Source organism: Magallana gigas, chromosome 1, assembly GCF_963853765.1.
Source record: "Magallana gigas chromosome 1, xbMagGiga1.1, whole genome shotgun sequence".
Taxonomy (NCBI): Eukaryota; Metazoa; Mollusca; class Bivalvia; order Ostreida; family Ostreidae; genus Magallana; species Magallana gigas.
The window spans coordinates 47152366-47180007 of NC_088853.1; the positions used below are offsets into that span (position 1 = coordinate 47152366).

At 33.0% G+C, this 27642-nt stretch overlaps 1 protein-coding gene across 1 annotated transcript in view; it reads right to left on the reverse strand.

The window, feature by feature from the left end:
• LOC117688330 (receptor-type tyrosine-protein phosphatase alpha-like) overlaps positions 1 to 25613 on the reverse strand; it is a 43890-nt gene extending 18277 nt beyond the window's left edge. The window contains exons 1-8 of the mRNA XM_066068839.1: positions 25463 to 25613; positions 17462 to 17689; positions 6886 to 7140; positions 3753 to 3890; positions 3309 to 3446; positions 2923 to 3054; positions 567 to 704; positions 226 to 360 (exon numbers count right to left, since the gene is read on the reverse strand). Of these exons, the coding sequence (XP_065924911.1) occupies positions 226 to 360; positions 567 to 704; positions 2923 to 3054; positions 3309 to 3446; positions 3753 to 3890; positions 6886 to 7140; positions 17462 to 17689; positions 25463 to 25529 (1231 nt within the window). The 5' untranslated portion in view covers positions 25530 to 25613. The remainder of the gene's footprint in view (positions 1 to 225; positions 361 to 566; positions 705 to 2922; positions 3055 to 3308; positions 3447 to 3752; positions 3891 to 6885; positions 7141 to 17461; positions 17690 to 25462) is intronic.
• Between the last annotated feature and the right edge of the window lie 2029 nt (positions 25614 to 27642).

A 27642-nucleotide genomic window follows, 5' to 3' on the forward strand; every position in this document is an offset into this window, starting at 1 on the left:
TTTGAATGACTTGCTTTTTTTCAAACGTAAAGAACTAAACAGTAATGTAAAAAGTTCACCGGGATAAAGTTGGTTGGTATTTAATCAAATCTTATAAGAAGCCCTTCGAGCTTCGCAGGATTTGATTACGTGACCAACCAAGTTCATATTCCGGTGAACTTTTTAACTTGCTGTATATTCCTTAAATGAATATTTAACTACACTGTCATACTGTAAAATTCTTACTTGCGTCACACTTTTCTGGTTTCCATCCCACTTCACAGAGGCAATTTCCTGTTTTCCTGTCACATATTCCAGACTCCTGGCAATGAGTGCTACAGTTGTCTTGACAATTGTATCCGTAAGACCCGTTTGTACATTCTAAAGGAAATTAAACAACTTCAAACAACAATTCATGCAAATAACTTTTTAGATTTTTATTTTTTGGTATCTTTAATTAATCTTTCTTGTTACTAGGTGTTCGATAAAATATCTTTTTCCAACGTTATGTAAACTGGTAAAGTTAAATTTTTAGATTAAAAATTGCAAGTACTGGATTAAAATTTAATAGTGTTACACTGAATAACCTTCAATACAACGAGATCCATGGAATCCCTTGTCACATCCTTTCATACATGTCCCATTGACGTGCTGACATTGTTCATTATCCAGACACATACCACATTTCAACGTACAATTAGCCCCATACATATTTCCACTACATGCTAACAGAAAGAGATAAGGTATATTGTGAATACAAAAATTCTTAACTTTAAGTATTTAAATAAAATTTGCTTTTTTTAAATAGTGCAACTAAAATAACTTTAGACAGTTTACACTTCAATATACGTTAGCGATCAGTGAATTTGATATTTATGCAATTGTTCGCATCATTAAACATTTTAGAGCTTTATATATATATATATATATATATATATATATATATATATATATATATATATATATATATATATATATATATATATATATATATATATATATATGCCAGATAATTATGCCAGTGCCAAGGTGGCATTTTTGCACCCGTTTAAGCTTCATATATTGAAAAATTCAAATACCGGTATGCCATATGATAGACCATTGCTTAAAGAGTTAAAAACCACCTTTGTTATCATAGTATTTCACCTGCCAGGTGAGATATTTACCTTTCAAAAAAAATTACTTTAGGAAAATAATTTTCTCATAGGAAAAACAATATTCCTATAGGTAATTTGAAATTTCCTATCGGAATACAAAAACCTCCTATAGGAATTCCAAATCCGATAGGAAAACTTAATATCCTATAGGAAAACTACATGTCTGAATCAAATTCCTACAGGAAATACCATTCTCCTACGCGGCTATGTTAAGGCTGTCCGAAGCTAAATATATATCAAAAAATGATACTATTTTAATTATCGAAAAATGCTTTAACCGAGTGAGTTTCTTTAAACTTTTATTACATAAGTTAACAGTGGCATCCAACACTATATTTGATGTATTTTTGTGACGTCATATATTTTTCTTAAGCACGTGACGGGTGTATTCTAACACGGTAAATAATCTATAAAAATCGCATCGCCACAAATGAATAATGACATTAAATCAAAAATATTTTTATGAAAAATCCTTCGATAAGTAATGTATTTTGCAGTTCTTGCTGGGGGTTCATATAAATATTTCGTTTATTTCAAATATTGTCAAAACATTTCGCACCGCCATCGAAATTAGGCACATATTTACCTTTTAGGCTCGATTTACACAAAATCGGGTCAATCGATAGGTTTCCCCCAGCAAGATTCAAAGTGGTACTTATTTTCTCTCCCGATTTCACGTAAAATATACTAAGATTGTTTTTATCTTTCACTTGTGCCAAGCCCTTTTTTATATGCACATACATATCACCATTCATTAGATTACACGTAGCATGGGGAGTCTCAAAACCATTAGTTTATGAATAGTTATTTACATATTACGAAGCTTTAAAACTGTTGATTTTTTTATACTCCATATCGGTGATATTGAATTTAGTATCACTAGTATTTACAACAGTGTCTATGTAAAGGAATGAAGCAGTTTTATTATGCACAATGAATATTACTTATTACGTTACGATACATTCCCTAAGAACGATCGAAGGGAATGCAGATCGTGACGTCAAAGTTAACTATGACGTCATATCTTATGAAGTACAGACAAGTGACTTTCTACATATCGCTGTGAAATTAATCGGGCAGCCTTAACATAGCCGCGTATAGGAAATATAATTCCTATAGGACTTTAAAAAAATCCTATAGGATTGTCAATATTTCCTGTAGGAGAATCAATTCTTCTATTGGAATTATCATTTTCCGATGGGATTTTCATTTTTTAAGGTAAATATCTCACCTGTCAGGTTAAACACACTAAAAAAGTGGTTATATACTCTCTAGACAATGGTCTTTCATTTGGTATTTATGGATTTTTCCTGCATCTTAAGCGGGTGCAAAAATTCCACCTTAGCACTGGCATAATTATTCGGCACAGTATTATTTATATATTATGCTTATAAACGGTGGATATCACTCATGTCACAATTCTTGATATTACACTGTGTATTCTGGCGATCAAAATATGTTCAAAAATGAAACGTCTGTTTGATAAACTTCAAGAAACTTGAATATGTCTTGTAGAAAATGTGTTAACGACTCACAATAAAAATGTTTATAGAAAAGATTGATATTCATCAAAATACATGGTTAAATTGTGATGTGATTTAAAAAATCCCTCATGATCTCCGATGGTATACGATTTTTTTTATCAAACTAGTTGTGTGTTTTCTATCACCTCGCCAACTCGTTAGTAGATAAAAATCATATACCAATGTAAATCAAAAGAGATCAAACGAACATATATATATACAATGTATATATATTGTGTGTATTTAGTTAAATATCTCTGTACCATTTTCGCATTGTTTTCCTTCCCATCCAGGCTTACAGTCAAACTCACAGTCCCCATTGAATCTATTACAGCTGTTGCAGTTTGTACCACATTTGTTAGCGCAGTTTGGACCATACCAACCAGAAGGACATACTGCATGTCAATAATAAACATTTAAAAATGTCATCTCTTTCCCTATTTCTTATTCTCGATATTTTTCTTTCTGTGACTTGTCATGATATGAAATTTTTGCTATATTTTAGAGCATAAATTCCCCTGCACTTTTGGATCATACGATGAAAATAAATAATAATATAGTTTTTAGACATTTTTGATCCAGGTTAAATTTCCAATATCAACCGTTGTGTACGAATATGTCATTTATGTCCTCTTGTGTTTCTGTTTACCTTGATCACATTTATCACCATACACTCCTGCGTCACATCCGTTCGAACAACTTCCGTTCACGTGATTACATTTTACAGCGTTCAGACATTTACCACATGTAGAGTTACACCCAAGACCATACTTGTAATCAGCACATACTATAAAGATATGAATGGTTCGAAACTATATAAATCATACAAAGAAATATGCCTTTTTTCTTTAAAAGGTTTTAAGAATTTAACCATCAGTTTAAAATAAGAGGAATGCATATGTCGCTCAATATAAGTACAGTGTTTTCATTTTTACATAAACGTTACAATTATTGATAATAAAGAATTAATTTTAAAAAATATAAAACCTTTTGCTTAATCTTTATACTAAACAGGAATTATAGATGCTATTTATCTCTTAATACTTAATTGGTATAGCGTACAAGATTTCTAACCTGACGTTACGGTAATTACCTTCATTGCATGTTGGACCTGTGTATCCATCAACACAACCCAGACACGTTCCATCCACGATTTTACAGTGGTTTTCTTGGCAGTTCTGTGGACACGGCAAAGAACAGTTCTTTCCGTAATATCCTGTCACCGGACATCCTGTTTATTAATGGAAAAGCTCGTAAGAATTTCAAATATAATGAACGTGAATGTAAACATCTTATAAATGAATTGGGGAGAGACAGAGAGACAGAGAGACAGAGGAGAGAGAGACAGAGAGAGAATATGTGTACTCACTGAAGTAAAAAAAAAGTTTTCTAAAGCATGTTTTTTTAGCTCACCTAAGCTGAAAGCTCAAGTTAGCTATTCTGATCACATTGTGTCTGTCGCCTGTCCGTCCGTCCATCTGTCCGTCGGTAAACTTTTCACATTTTTAACATCTTCTCAAGAACCACATGGCCAATTTCAACCAAACTTTGGCACAAAGCATCCTAAGGCTAAGAGGATTCAAAGTTGTAAAAATTAAAAGAAAATTTTCGAGAATTTTTCGAAAATTCTCTCAAGAACCATAAAGCAAGGAAAGCTAAAACTTATGTGGAAGCAGTCTCAGGTAGTGTAGATTCAAAGTTGTGAAAAGCATTACCCCGGAAGTAGGGTGGGGCCACAATGGGGGTCGACATTTTACATAGGAATATATAGAGTAAATATTTAAAATCCTTTTATTTTTTCCATAAAAAACATGTGCGTAGAATAGTAATTTTAGTAAAAGCAACTTCAGATAGTGTAGAGTTAAATTTGTTCAAATCAAAATCCTAAGGAGTAGGGTGGGGCCCTATGGGGATCCAGTTGTACAAAGGAAAACATTTTAATTAATCACAAAAACTAAAATGTTATTATATATGCTTTAACTTATATGCAAGCATTTTCATATATTGCTGATTCTTTGAAATGGTTTAAACTTTGGCCCCTGGACGATTATTGAGCCACACAAGGGGTTCCGAGTTTGATGTAGGTTTATATCCTGAATATAAACAATTGTTTAGGGTCTTTTAAGAACTGCAATGCTGAATGTGATGTGACTATATAATCATCAAGTTAGAATTAGGACTTGATTATAAATATAAGAATATTCAGGGGGAAACTGATTTTTTCATACAGGTTTTTACATGCATTATACCACATTGTCCAGATATTTTGTATCATGAATTCACGTAGCTACCGTCCACCAACGTAGCAATAACGTTAATTTTTGAAACTTTTTCATCACAGCAACAGACACATAAGATTGTTTCAAAGAATGGGATTTTTATTTTCACAATGACGTCAATTCTTTGATTAAGAGCTTAGAGGAACAAAATCAAAAGACCTTTGACTAACCAACATAATCAAAGTACTGAAGTACTAAAAGCCTTATGGTGTGTCTTTATTTATATTGTGTAGTAAAGACTGAAATCTCTCTCTCTCTCTCTCTCTCTCTCTCTCTCTCTCTCTCTCTCACTCATGATTTTAATGTTGGCAAGGCGTCGGAGAGCGGTTATGAACAAAAATATGTCTGTCTAGTAGAAAACAGTTCAACAGTTGCTGCCTTAAATTTCGCAACAAGCGTTATATATTCAATCCCCATTTCTTCAACGCGCAGCAAAGTAGTTCATGGAAATTCATGCGCATTGAGTGTGTCCAAATTGCAAAGTCTTGTTTTTAACACACGTTATTAATAAGAAAACTAAAAAAGATAGACAATTCTCTCGAAATAAAAAAAAGAAAGAATCAAAATGCCAACACTTTTGACAAAACGTGGCTCTTTGTGTTACTATTTGGTATAGCGAAAAGTTTTACTTTGACGCTGTTTGGTTTTTTGTTTACTTTTGAAGTTGTGCTATTTATAGTAACATTGGCGATTTGCCTGCCTACGACCAGGACTCTGCTTTTAGCAGAGCCTGGCTAAAAAAAGGTTATGTTATAAACCTACAGTGATTAAGAATATCGCTTCCTATATCTCCCTTCTGATTTTTCTATCCCTTACAGAATTACAGAACGTACTTAAAAATATTAAAAAAACAATTGTTATAGTTAATTGGGGCGGGGGATGGGGAACACGTTTTTTTTTGCATCACCCCGTCTTTTTTCTATCTCATTGAACGCATTTTTTAAACAATAGCTTCTTTTGGGCTTAGTTGATGGAACAAAAGCTTTTAAGCCCATATGTTTCATTTTTAGCTCATTTGAACCGAGCTGATTCCGTTGCCTCTGGTCGACGTTGTTGTCGTCGAAATTTTTTAACATTTTCATCTTCTTCTTTAGAGCCAGTGGGCCATTTTCAAACAATTTCGAATCCCTATATTGGAATACAATTTCAAATTTCTTTTAATAGATGGCAATATTTTCTTTAACAGGAGATCATTTTGAACACCGGAAGTAAGGTGGGGGCACAATGCCGGTCCAATTTTTACATAGGAATATAATGAGAAAAATATCTTCAAATCTTCTTTTCAAAAACCAATCGGCCAAACGATTTTTAACTTGTTTGAAAACCTCTCCAGAAAGTGTAGATTAAAGTTTATTCAAATTATGATTCTTGGGGGTAGGGCGAAGGGGTAGGGGGTGGTTTGAATTTTTACAAAGGAAATAAGTGTAATTCTTCTTAAAAAATGTTATAATATATGGTGTATTTATAAGCAACCGACTTGCCATTTGTTGACTCTCATTATTAAAATTTGGTCCCAGGACAATAATCGGGCTACACAAGGGGTTCAAAGTTTGATAAAGGTTTTTATTAATACTTGATCTTCCTGATCTTGATTTCCTAGAGAACTGCAATGCTCAATATTTAATATGACTATGAGATTATTCAATTACAAAATAGGCTCAATGTTAGACATCAAAATACATTGAGAAAAGTTTGAATTTTTTTATACAGAATCTTTATTACTACTTTGTTCAGATATTTTGTATATGACTCCATAAATTAAAGTTGATTTTATTATACCTGTTGTTGCTGTTGTTGCTCAGGTAAGCAATGGGGCCCACGGGCCTTTTGTAGAGTTTACTTTAACATTTAGGATAATGCAAATTTATACAATTCACAGTGATTACAAAGACTTTTGATTAGTTGAAGCACTATAAAGCACATTCATTACTGAAAACTATTACATACCGTATACTTCTAATTCACAAAGCTCGGTGAATGCACCGTTCGTAGAATATCCAGCAGGATACGGAGAGTGGGTCCTGTTGTTGAAGTAGATAACGTATCTCCCGTGTGTGATACATGTTATGTTTGTAGGATTGGGTATTGTGGACGGAGTGTAGCTGGTGTCCTTGAAACATAGTACTCCTTCATCTTTATTGGTTGAGTTTGATATGTAGACAGAGTATCCCAGAAATCTTGCTGTGTAACCATTTGTTTCAGCTGAAAGAATAATAATTTATAAACTAGACACGATCTCGTTGCGAGCAACGAGGAGGTCTTCCGTCCGATTTTTAGAATAAGGAATGACCTTACTCTTGATCTTCGTCAACGAAACTTATCCGGAAAAGGAGGCGGAATCTATGAGTGTAATGGGTAAGACTATCTATCCCTTTGGTGTCCCTTATTTGAGGGATCAGCTCCTTTTCATTCATTTTAGTTAAAAGGTATGTTTGTGTACCGCTAATAAGTGTTTAGATAGAAATTGGTTACCGTTTTTTGAGATATCTGGGAAAAAAGTTTTGATATCCGGTCCTAAAACTCCTTTTAGGGTCCAGATAACAAACAATATATGGTTGTACATTGTTTAGCACATTATTTTGAGCATCTTTTGTTAAATTTGTTCTATAATGTATCGCAAAATATTTCACGGTAAAAAGTTATCATTTAAATACTTTAGAGCCCCCTCAGCCCCTTATTTGAAGGGCCAGTCCCTTTTTTCTTGATTTCATAAGAATATTCTTGTCAATTCAAACACTTTTTTTTCAACAAGTGTTTACAAATTTTGTACCGTTCTCGAGATATCTTGAGAGGGTCATTTCAGGGGCCGACCCTGAAAGAAATTATGGTTGCAGATTGTTAAGCTCAATATTTTGAGCATCTTTTGTTCAAAATTGCTTTTCAAAATTGTCCTCTATTTTGAAATATTGAGCATCAAATTTTTGGACTTCTGGCCCCTTAAAATCCCTAATTACGTAACATAGGAGTAAATGATTGCCATGTAAAGGTAAATAACCTTAGAATGAACATAATTGCTTCTATAATGTATCACAAAATATTTCACAGTGAAAAGTTATCATTAAAAGACTTTAGAGCCCCCTCAGCCCCTTATTTGAAGGGCCAGTCCCTTTTTCTTGATTTCAAATGAAAGCTCTAATCAATTCAAACACATTTTGTTCAACAAGTGTTTACAAATTTTCTACCGTTCTCGAGATATCTTGAAAGGGTCGTTTTAGGGGCCGACCCTGTAACTCCTTTTAGGGACAGCATAACAAGGAAATTATGGTTGCAGATTGTTAAGCTCAATATTTTGAGCATCTTTTGTTCAATATTGCTTTTCAAAAGTTTCCTCCATTTTGAGATATTGAGCATCAAATTTTTGGACTTCTGGCCCCTTAAAATCCCTAATTACGTAACATAGGAGTAAATGATTGCCATGTGTAGGTGGATAACGTTAGAACGAACATAATTGCTTCTATAACGTATCACAAAATATTTCACAGTGAAAAGTTATCATTAAAAGACTTTAGAGCCCCCTCAGCCCCTTATTTGAAGGGCCAGCCCCTTTTTTCTTGATGTCACATAAAAGCTCTTGACTTTATTAAGATTTTTTGTTCTACATCTTATAACAAAATACAATCGAGGAAAGAGATATTGACAGAAAACCACGAAAAATCACGACGCTTTTTTAACTGTGATTTTCGAGCTCGGGCGAACTTTGGCGCTTTTGGTCACAGGAAAATATATATGCCACATGTCAGATCTACAACCTTTTGTCTACAATCCCTGAGATTTTGAACTCAATATCTTTAATCGTTTAGGAGTTTACCCCTGGACAAGCCGACCCTCTGAAAATCGTTATATTGTAAATAACTCAAAACCGGAAGTGACATCATCATTAAAAAAAATTTCCAATAAGGTTAAGATCATTATCTATCAGACCTGAAAGTTTCATGTAAATCGGTGGAGTAGTTTGAGAGAAATCGTGTACACAAAATTGGTTGGAAAAAAAAAAGAAAAATAACTAGAGCAAAGCTCGTTGCAAAGCAACGAGTGGGTCTTCCGTTAATGTCGAAAGTAAAGCTGGAAGTTCCTGTAAGAAGCAGAGCTCTCAAACCAATAACAAGAGTAACTAAAAAAAAAAGATAAAAATAATCGAAGTATTCCTGGTACGACTTAACAAAATACGAATGATTTTAAGTACGACTTAACAAAAACCTTTCCGATTTCAAGAACGACTTAACCGAAAAAAATCCGAATGTGTTCAAGTACGACTTAACAATTATTTTTGGTACGAGTTAATTTTACTTTGAACATTACGCTATTTTTTAAACCAAGGACGCGGAATCAAAATTTCCGGAAAAATCAATATTTAAACCCCAATAACTTTGTAATGCATCGTCCGATTTTCAAACGGATTTCAGTTTTGAACTCAGCATGGAAATTACTGTAAGATGCGTACGTAAAAATTTTAAAATTGAGAAACATGAAAATTCAAAAAAATTGGTTTTGCTTCCGGTTTCGACCGGAAGTGTCCGAATTGAGTTTCCAGCCTTATGTCATAAGTAAAACGGTATTTCTACCTACTCTGTAAATCTCATAGCTTTATCTTAAATCGAAAATGAGAAAAGCTCCGGACAAAATCACTTTTTAAAACGTGAAAAACGTCAATATCTGACGAATTTGAAGACGTCATCAAATACTTTTTTCATATCATAGAGATCTTTTAAATATACATTAAACCTGTAAATTTCAAAACAATCGATGCAAGCGTTTTTGAAATATTTGAGTTGGAAAAAAAATAAAAAGAATAATAATAATAAGAACTAGAGCAAAGCTCGTTGCAAAGCAACGAGTGGGTCTTCCTTTAATGTCGGAAGTAAAGCTGGAAGTTCCTGCAAGATGCAGAGCTCTTAAACCAATTACAAGAGTAATTAAAATAAAAAAATGAAAAAATTCGAATATTCCTGGTACGACTTAACGAAATACGAATGATTTTAAGTACGACTTAACAAAAACCTTTCCGATTTCAAGAACGACTTAACAAAAAAATTCGAATGTGTTCAAGTACGACTTAACAATTATTTTTGGTTCGAGTTAATTTTACTTTGAACATTACGCTATTTTTTAAACCAAGGAAGCGGAATCAAAATTTCCAGAAAAATCAATTTTTAAACCCCAATATCTCTGATATGCATCGACCGATTTTAAAACGGCTTTCAGTGTTAGATTCGGCTCGATAAGCTCTACAAAACACATATTCATTTTTGATTTGATCAGAAAATTCATTTTTTCGAATAATTTGTTTCACTTCCGGTTTCGACCGGAAGTTACAGATTTTCATTTCGAGCCTTATTACAGAGGTAAATCGACCAAATCATAAGGATTGAAAATTTCAAGCCTCTATCTTAAAGCGTTTTTGAGAAACGCTGCGGACAAAATGACTTTTTGAAAATTTTAAAAATGACGTAACGTTAAAACTGAAGTGACATTTTCAAAGAAACTTCATAAACTTCGAGGTATTTTAATTGCACATAATCTCTGAAAGTTTCATTAAAATCGGTTGTGAACTTTTTGAGTTATAAAGCCGAAAAGGAGTCAGAAAAAAAAATAAAAAGAATAATAATAACTAGAGCAAAGCTCGTTGCAAAGCAACGAGTGGGTCTTCCGCTAATGTTGGAAGTAAAGCTGGAAGTTCCTGTAAGAAGCAGAGCTCTTAAACCAATAACAAGAGTAATTTAAATAAAAAGATGAAAAAAATCGAATTATTCCTGGTACGACTTATAATAATTTTAAGTACGAATTAACAAAAACCTTTCTGATTTCAAGAACGACTTGACAAAAAAAATCCGAATGTGTTCAAGCACAACTTAACAATTATTTTTGGTACGAATTAATTTTACTTTGAACATTACGCTATTTTTTAAACCAAGGACGTGGAATCAAAATTTCCGGAAAAATCAATTTTTAAACCCCGATATCTCTGTAATGCATCGTTGGATTTTCAAACGGATTTCAGATTTGAATTCACCATGGCAAGTTCTATAAGACTGTAGTATTGTCTTTGTTGGTTTAAAAAAAGGAAAATTTCCAAAAATTGGAACTGCTTCCGGTTTTGAGCAAAATTAAAGAAAAAATTCTTAAACCCCCCAGTACATTAAAGAATTGATACAACTATCATCAGTAAAAATTTCAAAGCGTTATCTTTAAAGTTTACGGAGATTTCTTCCGGACAAAATCACTTTTTTTAAATTTAAAAATGGCCGCCAAATTTGAACGGAAGTGACGTAAATGCTGAAACTTTAACATCGTTGAGGCACGGTATCTTTACAAAAGCTCTGAAAATTTCATTGAAATCAAATGAAAACTTTTTGAGATATAAAGCCGAGAATGAGTCAGAAAAAAAATAAAAAATAAAATAATAATAAAAAGAAACCGAAGAAAAACAAGAGGGTCTTCCGTTGGAAACGGAAGACCCTAATAATAGAAAGAAACCGAAGAATAACAAGAGGGTCTTCCGTTGAAAACGGAAGACCCTAACTAGACACGATCTCGTTGCGAGCAACGAGGAGGTCTTCCGTCCGATTTTCAGAATATTTAATGACCTTGTTCTTGATCTGCGTCAGCGAAACGTATCCGGAAAAGGAGGCGGGATCTAAGAGTATTGGGTGAAAACTATCTATCCCTTTAATGTCCCTTATTTGAAGGATCAGCTCCTTTTCATTCATTCTAGTTAAAGGTTTTTTTGTGTACCGCTAATAAGTGTTTAAAAATTGGTTACCGTTTTTGAGATATCTGGGAATATCGTTTTGATATCCGGTCCTAATACTCCTTTTAAGGTCCAGATAACAAACAATATATGGTTGTACATTGTTAAGCACATTATTTTGAGCATCTCTTGTTTAATACTGCTTTCATGAATTTTCCTCTTTTTCGAGATATTGAGCATCAAAGTGTTGGACTTCTGGCCCCTTAAAATCCCTAATTACATAACATAGAAATAAATGATTGCCATTTATAGGTGAATACCGTAAGAATGAACATAATTGCTTCTATAACGTATTACAAAACATTTCCACAGTAAAAAGCTATCATTAAAAGACTTTAATGCCCCCTCAGCCCCTTATTTGAAGGGCCAGCCCCTTTTTCATGATTTCATAAGAATGTTCTTGACAATTCAAACACTTTTTGTTCAACAAGTGTTTACAAATTTTGTAGCTTTCTCGAGATATCTTGAGAGGATCGTTTAAGGGGCCGACCCTGTAACTCCTTTTAGGGACCATATAACAAAGAAATTATGGTTGGTTATTGTTAAGCTCAATATTTTGAGCATCTTTTGCTCAATATTGCTTTTCAAAATTTTCCTCTATTTTGAAATATTGAGCATCAAAGTTTTCTACTTCTGACCCCTTAAGATCTCTAATTACGTAACATAGGAGTAAATGATTGCCATGTATAGGTAAATAACCTTAGAAAGATCATAATTGCTTCTATAATGTATCACAAAATATTTCACAGTAAAAAGTTATCATTAAAAGACTTTAATGCCCCCTCAGCCCCTTATTTGAAGGGCCAGCCCCTTTTTCATGATTTCAAATGAAAGCTCTTGTCAATTCAAACACATTTTGTTCAACAAGTGTTTACAAATTTTGTACCGTTCTCGAGATATCTTGAGAAGATCGTTTAAGGGGCCGACCCTGTAACTCCTTTTAGGGACCGCATAACAAAGAAATTATGGTTGGTTATTGTTAAGCTCAATATTTTGAGCATCTTTTGTTCAATATTGCTTTTCAAAATTTTCCTCCATTTTGAGATATTGAGCATCAAATGTTTGGACTTCTGACCCCTTAAAATCCCTAATTACGTAACATAGGAGTAAATGATTGCCATGTATAGGTGAATACCGTTAGAATGAACATAATTGCCTCTATAATGTATCACAAAATATTTCACAGTAAAAAGTTATCATTAAAAGACTTTAGAGCCCCCTCAGCCCCTTATTTGAAGGGCCAGCCCTTTTTCTTGATGTCTCATGAAAGCTCTTGACTTTATAAAGATTTTTTGTTCTACATGTTATAACAAAATACAATCGAGGAAAGAGATATTGAAAGAAAACCACGAAAAATCACGACGCTTTTTTAACTGTAATTTTCGAGCTCGGGCGAACTTCGGCGCTTTTGGTCACAGGAAAATATACATGCCACATGTCAGATCTACAACCTTTTGTCTACAATCCCTGAAATTTTGAACTCAATATCTCAAAGCATTTAGGAGTTTACCCCTGGACAAGCCAACCCTCTGAAAATCTTTAAATTGTAAATAACTCAAAACCGGAACTGACGTCATCGTTAAAAAAAATTTCCAATAAGGTTCAGATCATTATTTATCAGACCTGAAAGTTTCATGTAAATCGATGGAGTAGTTTTAGAGAAATCGCGTACACAAAATTGGTTGGAAAAAAAAAGAAAAATAATAATAATAGGGAAAAAGAAACCGAACGAAAACAATAAGGTCTTCCGTTGGAAAACGGAAGACCTTAATAAGAAAAAAAAAAGAAACCGTAGAAAAACAAAAGGGTCTTCCGTTGGAAAACGGAAGACCCTAATAATAGGGAAAAAGAAACCGAACGAAAACAAAAAGTTCTTCCGTTGGAAAACGGAAGACCTTAATAATATCTCATGTTACATCAAAGTCAGCACAATATCATCATCTTAACTCTTTAAGCCCACTCGTGATTATTTCCAATGATTTTTATGCGAAAATTGTTTAATAGATAACTTCACTCTCTGTCCAAGGTTTTCCTTTTTTGCATTTTCTTTGATTATTCAATTTCCATAAACACTTTGATTTTATACATGATATTTATATGTAGTTGCTTGCCGTAAAATTTGTACAACTATTTTTACTATAAATTCTGAAAAAAGTTTTTTCAACCATTTAAATTAACAATTTCTTTTTCTCGTTTTCAAAATGCTTAATCGATTCAATAAAACGTTTTCATCTACATTGTATTTGAGTCAAACTTAAGGTTAAGATTTTCTTTATTTAGCTTAGTGTTTTTCTTATTGCTTCTGAAATGTCTTTGGAAATATAACGAACATGTGTAAAACGTACTCACTGCTACTAATTCAATAGAACATACCTCTCTTTTAAACTTTGACAACGGGGTATTTAGTAGGTTAATATAAGGTTTTATTAAATTTTAAAAAATTCTAAATAAGTTTCTAAAGGACAAATCAAATTGATATAAATTCCTTACGCTTTTTATACACTGAAACTTTTAGCAGCCCACAATTTCTTGCAACTCATTCGTCTGATTGGTTTGTTAATAGACAGATTGCTAATTAAGCATGCAAATTTATACCGATTCACATAAACAAAGCCTCTGTAGGTTTAACTAGGGATTACGCTGATTTAATGACACTAACTTTCAGTGCCGATAGGTGTTTTTAACTGGTGCTAAAAAAAGGTTCTATTTGCGCCGATTTCCGTCGAAAGTATCGCCTTAACTAAGACTTGCTGATTTAGCAGGACCAAATTCAGATGCAGTGAGTTTCTAACGGATTTCCTAAGATCAAATAGCTGCAGGTCTGTAACCCTCGATCAAAAAATTTGGGTGGACGACCTGGGAGGTACAGTGCTTCACATAGAAAAACAAGTGAAAAGCTGTCAATGTGACAGCAAACCGGGTTTTCTTTTATGTGAACTGTATCCATAATCCATGTTAACCCTATCCAATACCCTATATGCATATATAACATATGCTATATGCTGGTATTTTTTCATAAATAATCAGAAATCAAAATCATGGCAATATGCACATCTCTGATATATGTACAATTATCTGCAAAAGAACAACTTCCTATCTTAAAACCTGTAGGAGGAGTTATCCGTACAATAAGGGTACCCTTTCTGCAATATTTTGTCCAAAAAATGACTAAGTTCAAAATCTGGTATTTTTTTTCATAAACTATTGGAAATCAAAATCCTAGCAATATGCACACCTCTGATATATGTACAATTGATCTGCAAAAGAACAACTTCCTATCTTGAAAACTGTAGGAGGAGTTATCCGTACAATGAGGGTACCCTATATGCAATATTTTGCCAAAAATGACTAAGTTCAAAAGCTGGTATTTCTTTAATAAATTATCGGAAATCAAAATCCTAGGAGTTAACCGTACAATGAGGGTACCCTTTTGGCAGCCGCCCGTCCGCCCATCCACCCGCCATTTTCACCATTTTATAACCGGATTTTTTCCGTTGGAAAACCCGGTTAAAAATCTGCAATTTACGACACGCAAAAAATTGCGCTAGTTTCGTTCTGGTGCATTTTTGATTTGTTCGCCGTGAATTGCAGACTTTTACTATGGAAAGCATTTTAGCTCACAGGTCGTTTATCCGAATTGTTTTTCGTTTTAAAAAAACCCCGAAAAACTTAGTGCAACTAGAAAAACTAGAGTGCATGGCCTGATTTCAAAAAGGTGCAAGACTCTAGTAGAAAATACTTTTCCATGTTTGTTGACTTTCAACATAGGATTTACGTGTATATGTCTTCATAAACAAGCATTCTGAAAGTATTGCATAAGCAATACACGTCCCCTACCGGTTTGTGGAAATTGTGAAAACAATGCACTGTTATGCAGAATATCGAACCCGAACAATTAAAAAATTGGAATACAAAAAAATTAATTTTTTCGAAAATATGTCAACCAGACGCTACAAAAGGGTAAACTTGATCTGTAGTTTGACATTTTTAAGCTGTTCAGCAAAATCATATTATTCCTCAAACGCATAAAGAAAAAAAGTGTGGAAAACTGAAGTGGGACAGACAGACGGACGGACGGACGGACGGACGGACGGACAGACAGACGGACGGATGGACAGACGGGCTGACGGACGCAGAGGAAAGCTACAGTCCCCTCCGGTGAAAACTGGTAGGGGACTAATAAACTAGAACAAGGTGGCTAGTATACATCTATACTACAATAATGATATAATATACTCGAATGTTTGGGCTTTAATATCGATAAATCGGAAGAATACTGTCTTTTGTGTTATATATTTTAAACATCATATCGGTACTTGAACATTACCAATTTGTTTTTATTTTTTCTCAATCAAGCTTCGCTAATTTATAAAATAATCAAATAAAATTTCTTTTAAAAATCCGCAAATAATCTGGATTTTTTTGGACTTCTTGCGTATGCGCATTATATTCACGCTAAATCACGGGATGCTCTTTAGTTTATGTTTCCACAATATCACATTTGCATGGATAAACTCAGAAACGATAATACAAATAGTGTAAATTTTCATTGAAAATTTGCTATATATTCTGTTCATCATAGAAAATACAGGAGATAACTCTAACTCAGTGCATGTAATATGAAAAATCCCGAAATTTCTAAATGTTAACATGGTGTCAATTTGAAGCGGGTAAAAATGTTGCTGAAAAGTGTTTAATTCTTCATTAATATGGATTAAATTTTTAGATGAAAGGTATTTACAGCCTCAAAATGGTTTGTTATGAATAATTTGACTGTTCTACAATTTTTTGTTACATTACGGGTGAATGGGAGGCATTTTAACTGTGGTGAAGGTTTGTCCCGATAGCATTATTGTAGGCTCAAAGCTTGGTTTTGTAAATGTCAACAATACGGTGTGTCGATGTGTCTATTTCGTAAATGTCCGATATCATATGCAATGTGAACCCGTGCACGCACGGGTCAAAGTCTAGTGTTTTATTTAAAACACCCTCCCATGTCTATCCCCTGGGTAGCCAGAAACTCTCCCTGTGGGCATTTAAATAAAAATAGCTTTAAAAGCTTTTACTCACTTCTCCTGATCCATCTTTTGAATATTATACCTCCATTCACATTTTATGAACATCTGGCATTGTGTCAGTAGATGTTTTTTTAAATATTGTAAACATTAAAAAATTTAGTAAAAGAAAATTCGATCCCTGCCGAGCTTAAGCGCTTAATGAGCTAGACAAATTAGAATCTCAAATGGCACATCTACAATATGTTGACAAACATTACTGAAAATTTCAACTCAATACCCCTAATCGTGTAGGAGGAGATCCCTGGACAAACCGACTTTTTGAAAATTGCTAAAACGTCAAAACCCCAAGAATGTAAATGATGTCAAAATAAAAAAAAAGCATATTGAAGATGAGATCAATGTCTATTAGATCTGAAAGTTTCGAGAAAATTGGATGAGCTGACATCAAGAAATCGCGTGCACAAATTACTACTTTAAAAAAATTATAATCTCAAAACTGCATCGGAGTGCATACAAATATTTATAACGAGTTAACGCGCGGTATTCAATTTGTAACGTTATGCACACACCTCTTGAGTTTTAAGACTGTATCTTTCAAAATTAATGTTTCAATGCTTAATTAAATGTATCAAAAATGAAAATTTATGGAAATAATCAGTGCAAATAGTGACTATAAGTTGTTATTGCAAGCTTAAGGTTTTCTTACAATTTATAAAAATCAGTAAACAGTAAATATTTTCCCTTTGAATATACTTACTCCAGTTAACATTATCCGTCCTGTACTGTATAAATATGTGATGTATACTGAGAACTCTTCCAAGGTCTACCCGCCATTCTGCTGTATCTTTGTCTTCTGCTGATATCGTACACTGTCCTCCTAGAGCAGACAGGTTTGTATATCGTCCATCCACAGCAAGCTCTGCTCCCCAAAAATCTTTATTGTAAGGGTTATCCTGCTCTGCTGGTCTTTTCAATGCAAGATTTTCTGTAAAACAATGGTTATAGGCTAGCACTGCTATGTATTAGTTCATCGAATAAATATTTCAATTCTGTTTTGAAGAGAAAAAAGCACGACAAAAAGACTCATAATTTGCTTAAGGTGGCTCTATACACCCAAAGTTTATTCCAATTTTCAATAGAAGACCACAAAACATATTCTTATCAAATATTTTTAAAAATGTTTTTTCATGTTTTTGTAAAATAATTTTTTAAAAGTTAACTATTAACGAATTGAAAGAATTTTTTTTTGTTATATGATGGATATGTCCTTCAGACACATAAGAAAAATACAACACTTCATAACATTCAAAACTTTTCTTATTGCAATTTTTTTTTGTGTTTCCCCAAAACATATTTTTTCGTGTCTTCTTACTCTGTTGACAAATCATCTGAAAAAGTTGCTTGATGTTATAAGAAATGTTATCGTTCCTAAGTCCCAAGGCCCAAACACCTTAGGGACTATTCAATTTCTGAGTTGAAGAAAATCTCCTAAATATTTCGTTGGAATGATAAATACATACATATTTCATTAAAGGCCTATATATAAGGAATAAGGAATCATTCTTTGAGTATTATGAGGTGATAATTTTTGTCGGGGCGTGATCAAATCCAATAAAGCCCGAATGGCTTTATGATAGATTTGATCACGCCCCGACCGAAATTATCACCTCATAATATTCAAAGAATGATTCCTTATTACTTATATTTATATAATTTTAAGCCATTGCACGATTAAATATTTAAATACATGTATAAATAAGCAAACCCCGCTAGCGCCTCAATTTGGCGTCATTTGTATTATGAGTTATATAGTACAAAATCGATACGTAGTGTTATCAGAGGCAAAGACACTGGAATATGTAAATATAAGTAAATATATTCGCTTTAATGCAAAACTAAGTCAAATAAATAAAGGGGGAAATTATTAATTATAGGATTCTATGTACCCCAGTTAACCTGAGAGAAAATCAAGGCCACCCTCCCATCCCTTCAGGTGGCATGGAACATCTGTCGATGTTAACGTGGATTAAAGTACATTATACTTGAAATACATTCACCGGTTTAGAATTTTCTTTCACAATATTGAACCCAAAATAATACGTTTTAGAAAATTTTGGAAAGGGTAAAAATTTTAAAATCCCCAGCGGGATTCGGTCTCATGACTTAGAGGTCCGTCTGACCCACTGCGCTACGCGGTAAGTTAACAATAACAGGAAAGAAACTATTTATTAAATTATACTTGATTTTATTGTTTATTTCGATAGAACATACGACACAACATGAATGTGTCCCATACCACCTTACATATAATATCAGAATTTTCCAAATTGAATCTATTCATTTACACAAATTTTTCAAAGAGCGGTCCCCATACAATTCGCCTCAGTTGAAATCAGCCAGGACCGGAATTACAAGCTTCCAGATTTACTTTTCTTGTGTACTGCGTCATCAATAAGTGGTGTATGGAGCCACCTTAAAGCTGACATGAATACATAGATACGCATCATTTTCCCTTTTACATGTATCTCTGACTACCGCCATATAAGTTGTCGATATCTATTGTTACACATCACCTGTCAGAGTATAAGCCGATGGTTTTCTTTTTCAAATTATGCGACGTATATCTGCGATGTTATTTTCAGACATATTTGCTTTTACGATGTTAAAATGTAATGTGTACAGAGTAGTAAATTAAAAAAAAATATTGGTCATTCAGGAATCTAGCCAGTTAAATAATGCTAATATCTCTAAAAAATAGCTATAAAGAGAAAAAAGTGGCTTTTAATGCAAAACAATATTTTATGTAGATTTAGGGTTGTTCCTTTACATTAACTGTTTTCGTGTAACTTTGGAAAAAAGAAATGGTTGCAGAGTAAAAAATAATTTCCGATTTTTATTTTAAGTATTCTGACTGACCATAAAAATACGGTATATCATACCGTATCATTTCATATGCTTCCTGTTGCCTTTTCGCCTTGGACTTACAATGATATCACTCCTATAACCTATAGATGTTTTTTTTAAATTTATTTCTTAATTTTCTTAATTTTTAATCATTTCATATTTCATTCATGGTCTGTAATATTAAACTGTTTTGACATGTAAATGGGATATTCCACTATGCAAATTTATAGGCTTTAGATGCATAATACCATTAAGTTAGGTTTTGCATGTTTCAAGCCAGAGAGAAAAAAAGTTCTACATTCTGCTTGTAACCATAAACACATTTGTGTGTGCCATAATATTGATGTGTTCAATGAAATTATGTTATAAAATGAAGAAAAAAATATGTCCAATTTTGGAATTATTTGTTGTTGTTGTTGTAGTAGTAACACAAGGAACAAATTTTTCGGTCCTGGTGTAAAATCCTTCGTATTTACGGAATGAAGTAGTTTGTCTGTTTGTTTTTTAAAGAAGAAGACAAAGATGGGGGAGGGGATAAGGCGCGTGAGGGTAAAAGGACATCCTTAAGGAAGATGGATATTAATCTAAAAAAAAATATCAATTAATTTAATAATTTGTTTAAAAAAACGTTCTATATTATGCATGTTTCCCATTATATCAATTTGTATTTCTTTACTAGGTTCAATACTTTGAATATATATAGTCTAAACTATATTTAAGAACTTCATTTTGAGCGACAAAAAGAGGGAAATTCAACACCTTATAAGTCGTACCGGTATTATTCCAATATGACACCTAAGGTTTACATAAGAAGATGGGTGGATAAGGCGTGTAAAATGCCCATACACGGTCGGACAAGCTACTGATAAATTAAAATATCAATAAATCTGATATTTAAAAAAAAACAAACATTTAAAACGATATATATTTAACATATCATTAATTGTTTTGTAACCATACTTGGAATATTTTTACTCAAACAGGCGTATACGCATTAAAACCTGCAAATAGTGTCATTTTTTTCTCATAGTCTAAATAAACAAACCGCAATTTCAATCAACAAAAACGTGGAGAGATGACCCACAAAACATTAAGAATATCATTTTGTATCCCAACAATTGAACGTTTTGAAAAAATAATAGTATTTAAACAGTCTACTTTGTTGTGTCTGAAATGGCTCAGTGGTAAGAGCACCTGACATAAACTAACCTTATATATCTAGGGTTTTTATGTTATGGGTTCGATACCACCAAAATTTTAAGGCAATGTTTTTTTTCGTATCATTTGTTACATCTGTACTTATAAATTAAGGCATTTTGCAAATAAACTACAAAATGCCTGCACCAGAAGACTCGCTTGCACCTTTCGTATTTCAACACATGTTAGATGTATCCGTAAGGTATAATTGAAATTTAACTGATAAGTTATTATTGTAAAATCAATCAAAAACTTACTTTCATTTTCTATAAACAAGCCCAATATAGCAAACATGAGAGTAAGGTGGTGCACATTTGGCGGATCAAAGTCAGGGGTAGTTTGCATCAAAATATATGCTTGGAATGAAATAATATCGAATGATTACGTAAACAGTGAATATATTTATTTATTTAGGAACTTACCTGAATTACACATAGAAGTTAAGATTTAACAAAGGTTGAATAAATGAAATATGACAATTCGTTTCTTGCGTAAGCGATTTTACTTTTGATAGATAGAACCACGCGAAGCGCAACCTCTTGCGAAAGAATGGAATAGAACTTTCCAAAACGGGGTATCCAAGAACGCGGTTTGACTAATTAACGTCTGGGCGAAATGTAGGACGGGTTCAACATGCATCGCGGGTAGATATTCATACCATGGATGGGACCTCTTCGGTTAATACAAAAAAGAAAATATTTACAATGGAAAAATTTGATGAGATTATAGTTTTCATCGAAAGAATATATTTTCATGCAGAACGGGGTGCCCAGGAACGCGGTTTGAAAAATTTACACAATCGCGGAATGTGTAGAGCAAGATACTTTGAAAATGACTGGTTAAAAAAATGCAAATAAATATGCATACATTGGCGTTTTTTTTAAAAAAATTCACACATTTTAATACCACAACAGATTGGTAGTAAACTTTATACATTTATTGTATTATCAATTTTGGGTTTTTTTTTTCAAAACAGTCTTTTTTCTTAAATTAACATTTGAATGGATTTAATTGGGAAAAAATAAATTCAAAATGATATTTCGCGACTAAACCGAATGGTCATTTGCGCTGTCTTATTCCCCCATCTTCTCTATTACAATAATTTTATAACGACTTTTTCTCATGTACATGTAGATCTTGACCATTGACATATCAACTTATTTTCACGATATACCTAGCTTTTCTGAAGACGATAACTCGGCAGTATATGTTTTTATTACACCTACATATGTATATGTATCATACATGTGTATTTCTGACATAGTACATGCATTATCATTATTCTCCTCTCCTCTCTTTTACTAGTTTCATGAAAATAATTCTGTCAAGGTATTTTTGGATTTTTGTAGAAATGCTAACATCTATATAACTTGACAAAACCTCTAACTGGTCACTCAGATAGAGAAGGTGATTTTAAAGATTTAATATATTTTACATGTGTACTATATGGCCAATGTTGCCTAACCCTAGAGCCCGAATCCCTGATCAAAGGCAATGAAATTTATAATTTTAGTAGAAGGCTTTATGTGACATTAATAACCTTGCATTCAGTTTTTTCCTCACATGAAGGTTGTTTTTTTTTTTAATTTGTTCATATTTGGCCCTGCCAGTTACCTTGTAGTTTTCAAGAAGAGGTTAAAAATGTAAAATTGTTCAAGCACAACGCGATCATTGCAGAAAAATTTACATTACACGCTGACTCGGGTCGGTTTTTTTTAGCAACGTCGGCACTTTCATATTCCGCATGAATCACCAAAGAAACTATTTTATTGTTTAAATATTTGCATCCAGTCTATATCTTCCCTTAGGTTGCATTGGAATTCCGCGACATTCAATTTCCTGCGAAAACACTTCGGTGCATGAGCTCAAATATATACGTCATCACTCGTTCTGAATATATCTTTGATATCTTTATTATTGTAAGATCGAATAAAAGGTTTGAATTTACATAGCACAATAATTATCATCTTATGAAAATTAGGTTTCAATCATATATATTCATTAGTAAAAAAGGTTCTGGCACTATATTTATATATAACGCGCAGTATTTAACTCAACGCTTGATTGAATGTATTGCTCGTGCGTGACTGCGTGTCGTTGGTTATATTTTGTGTTTATTTGTCTTAATATCATTAGATCCTTTAAATTTTATTAATATTTTTATCAAAAAATAAAAGTTAAAATTGTGCTTGGTATCTTGCAGGAAATCAATGAACACTAAAACGTGGTTATTATAATTTATAATTGAAATTAATATGATATGATAAACTAGTTATAATTTTAAATACATCTACTGTGTATCAGTCTTCTATCTATTATCGACGCTTTGTGGTGAATCTTTGGCATCAAATGAAAGCCACCGATACAATCACACGTGTGAATGCTCTTAATATTATGCTGAAGGTTGATATAGAAAAATCTTGAAGATACTTATATGAATATACTAGTGTGAAAACTAATATACTAGTGTGAAATCCAATGTCATTGCTTTCGCGTGTTATTTAACATAAACTCTCTCTCTCTCTCTCTCTCTCTCTCTCTCTCTCTCTCTCTCTCTCTCTCTCTCTCTCTCTCTCATGTTTACATAAAGAAGGCTTCGGTCATTTCTCGTGTTTGCTCTCAGAGATTAACTTACATGTAAGCTATACAGTGGTTTTGCAGGTATCCCAGAGAGAAAGTTTAATTTGATGGAAACTTTACCTAATACAATTAGATTCGTGTCTAAGCTAAATGAGCAGAATGTCAAAAGGAGATAATTCAACTGTTGATGAAACCTTGCCGTTTCTACAACCCATGGATTCTCTCTAGAAGATTTATTCCCATTAAACTTTAAAGGAAAACATCATGAAAAAGAGTCTCCCACCTGAACCCCTGGGTTAGATAGTTTTCACATCACACACACCCCTGCACATTCGTATGTACTTTTGATATAGTAGACATAGCAATTTTCGTGCGCATATGGATATTTTTTTCTTTTCACCGCTTTTCATCACAGTTTAAGACAATTTTTACTAAAATGTTATCCAAACTCATAAATTCATTGGTCTGACATCGCCACTTTAAATAGTATTTTTGAAAATAATAAACTTAAGGTGCAGAGATTAATTTCTATATTTTGAAAATTTAGAATGTACATGTAAAATAAACATGTACTACACTTTTATTTTTTAAACGTTTAACGCTTTAATTTGCTTTATACGATATTTTTGCCGAGTATGTGTATAATAGTAGACATTAAAGTAGTTTTCCCGGTCAATCATACTAAATTTCCAGAAAATGTTAAACAAAATTCTTTTACAAAACAAACTTTTCTTATTAAGATCCGTCCTTCATATCGAGGCGGGTAAGATTGTATTATGAATTTAACATTCTTTATAAATGATGGAAAAAATATTTTCATAATTTGTTGGCAAATAAAAGATATTCCTTTGTACATTTTTAATATATAATCTTTCTAAAGTTTGTTTTGTTTACAATTGATGCATAACATGAGGGTTGAATAAACCCAATCATTTGGGGGACGAAACCTAACGGTTCCCATTTTTAAACAATCCCTTGATAAATTTTTATTTTTTGTTTGTTTGCCTATAAAGAGAATGTTTTATTTATTACGAGTATTTCTAACTTTCAAAGGAGATCGATTCTGCTGATGTAAATAGGTGAAAGTCTACAACTTTCAATGATAATTTGTTTGTATAATATCTTTAAGATTTCAAAACGAGTGATATGATGTCCGTAAGCTATAATAGTTGAATTTTACCTGATAAATAATTATTGAGAAAGCAATTAAAAAACTACTTTAATCTTTTTCGGTTATAATGTACTTTCGTTGATATGATACCTTGGTTCTAAATTTTAAGTTCGTTTCTCACAAGATTCGTCGTAGCGCGCGCCCCTAATGTCATAATGGTGCATTGCCTTACAAGTCTAGAAATACAAATCACGAATGACTGATGTACAATGTCAAACTTGAATCGGACGGATTATGAATTTAGAGTTTACCGAAAACAGATAAGTCTTACAATTGACGATTTACAAATAGTTGAAAACAATGTTCGAAGACTCAATAACAGAGTAACAATTAACATTTCTCAATTTACATTTAATTTTAACGAATAACGCATTTAGAAAACACAAATGCATAATTACATTCATTAGATAGAATATTGAACCCTTTGGTTTTCCGTAATATTTCGCTTTTATCACATGAATATGTCGTGCACAGGTAAAACTAAATGTTTACGAAAGACTATTTGGTCGTCAAATATTCTCAAGGATTTCACGAAATACCTCGAGTTTAAAATACGGAGGTTTAATTTATGGTGAATTGATTTTAACATTTGGTCTAAAAACTAGTTGCACAGCGTATATTTAGGTTCAAGGAAGTAAGAAAACGGCTTTTAGACTGTCATGGTAGATGTTCTATTTAATAACCGAGAGAGAGATAGATAGATAGATAGATAGATAGATAGACCTTGTTCAAAAAGCATATGAGAAAACAAATATAATAACGAAAGCAAACCAAATGCTGCTATATCCAACTGTTGATAAATTGATATTTTTTTTGTAGCAGATACAAACATAAGACGATAGTGCTACACAATGATAAGCAAAACTAACAAAAATTATCAACTTATACCAGACAAGCATATCTTACCGTAGGCCAAGACAAATGAGATCGACAATGCCCAGACACAGCAGACCAGCACGGCCCTACCACTCATGGCGTTGTCCTGCCGAGTCGACCAGGATTTGTTGTTGCTGTACTGTCAACCAGGAAGTGAAAAAAGATATTCACGGTCACAGCCGTCCGGGTGTTTAAATAGTCGGCTAAGCCTTACGATACTACAAAGAGAATGTGAATGCTTGACTGCACAAGACACTGTTGTGTGATTTAAAAAAAAACTTGTACTGACATCTCAATTTTAAATCGTCGGAAACCTATGAAAAAAAATTATACAGCTATTATAATATATGAAATATTTGAGTATACTTAATCCGCGGAATTTAGGGCCAATTCTTCTTTCAATGGTTGTTATGGTTTTTTATAGACGGCCAAACGAGAAAATGTAGCCAGAACGAAATGGGAGTGTTGAGGTGGTCATGCACGCTTCTTGTTTAGGCACATAATTTCGAGGAAGGGGAATGGAGTGGTGTTAAGGTGGTCATGCTTCTTGTATATATAGAGGTGGGTGGGAGGTGTCTACTGACCATTATCAAGTTTGTATACTTATATTTCAAATAAAACTTGTGACCCATTTTTTTTATCAAACGTATACCATAGTTGAGGAAATACGGTGTAAGATAACGATTTTTGTGTTTAAAGAACACGATTCTTATCTTTCTCCTCGCTACGCGGTCTGAAGTGTAAATTGAATAATTTGCGAATCTTTCCTCGTGTATATTTGATGGCTATTTGATATCTAAAAGAGAAAAAAAAATCCCAATTAAGTTATCAGACTTTCATTATGTTTGACGGTGTGTCCATTTCAATATACCATATTAGTGTGCAAAATGAATAAATTACTTTTCTGCATATTTTTTTTTTTTTTTTTACACATATTCAATTTTGACTGATGATAACATAGAATATATTACTGATATTTTTTTCGAAGGAGAAATCGTAGATGCACAGTCGGTATTCATATAAAAAACAGTTTAAATACACATTTAAAAAAAATCCTCTTACGTTCAAAAGTTTCGAAATAATCCAAAAATGCTTTTTAGATAGATAATTTAATTCTTCCTTTAGAAAATCTTAAATATTTTATATATATGTAAAGAATTCAATGCTTTGCATAATTTCTTTTAAACGGTCCTTATATGATTTCTTTTGTTAAAAATAAGATGAATCATTTTTTTCTGTTATCCTAAGAGATACGCTATTAATAGTAGAAGCTCTTTTATGTAACACTAAAGTTACTATTGTTGCTTGTTTAAGAATAAAATCGACAGGATTTAACAAGTCAATCTGAGGAGGGGTGATGTTCAACAAAAAGTAAACGCAACTGGAGGAATTTACTCAGAAACAGAACAACGCAGACAAGAACTGGGATGAATGGAAAAGGTTTGCTCCAATGGTAGGCGTCGGTGTGCATTGTAAAATTTAAAAGTATTTTTTTTTAGAAAGCTCAAGTTAATTTCTCCCGGATTAAAAAAAATTAAGGGTGAATTTTTTTAACTTACATGCTTGATTCATTAATTATGATTATGCCTATCTTCGCAAAAGAAAAACTTACCCCCCCCCCCCCGTTTCCGACGCCTATGCATAACTATTGATAAAAAAAACCCCACAGTGGCGTCGGAAGCAAATTGAAAGGGGGGGGGGGGCTAAACTAATCATCAGAAAAAATAATTCCCCAAAACATGAAATTCCTAATTGGAGGGGGGGGGGGGGTATTACTTTAACTACAATCATACCTGCCAATTTTTTTTTCCGAATCATGAAATTCCTAATCCGTCGGTGGGAGGTTAGTGCACCTATGTTTTCAATATCACTATTAATATTTCAATCTTTTTAAGGTAGATTTAAGGACAATTATATTTGCTGCGAGAAAAAGGGGGGAGGGGCTGAACCCTCCCTGATACTATGTTCGTAATAGTTAGGTCTAACTTTGTGAAGCCCCCCCCCCTCCCCCCAGCCTACCTGGTTCCGACGCCTATGACTCATATCCATGAATGTTGAATAGATTGGCATTTGAGTGTTTTTGATGGTGCACTTGTCATGCATGTTATCGTTTGTATTTTCTTCGGTTATTTTCCAAGTAAGTTAGCCAACATTTACCAGTGCAGATGAAAAGCCCAGGTAAACATTCCACATTGGTATTTAAGACTTCT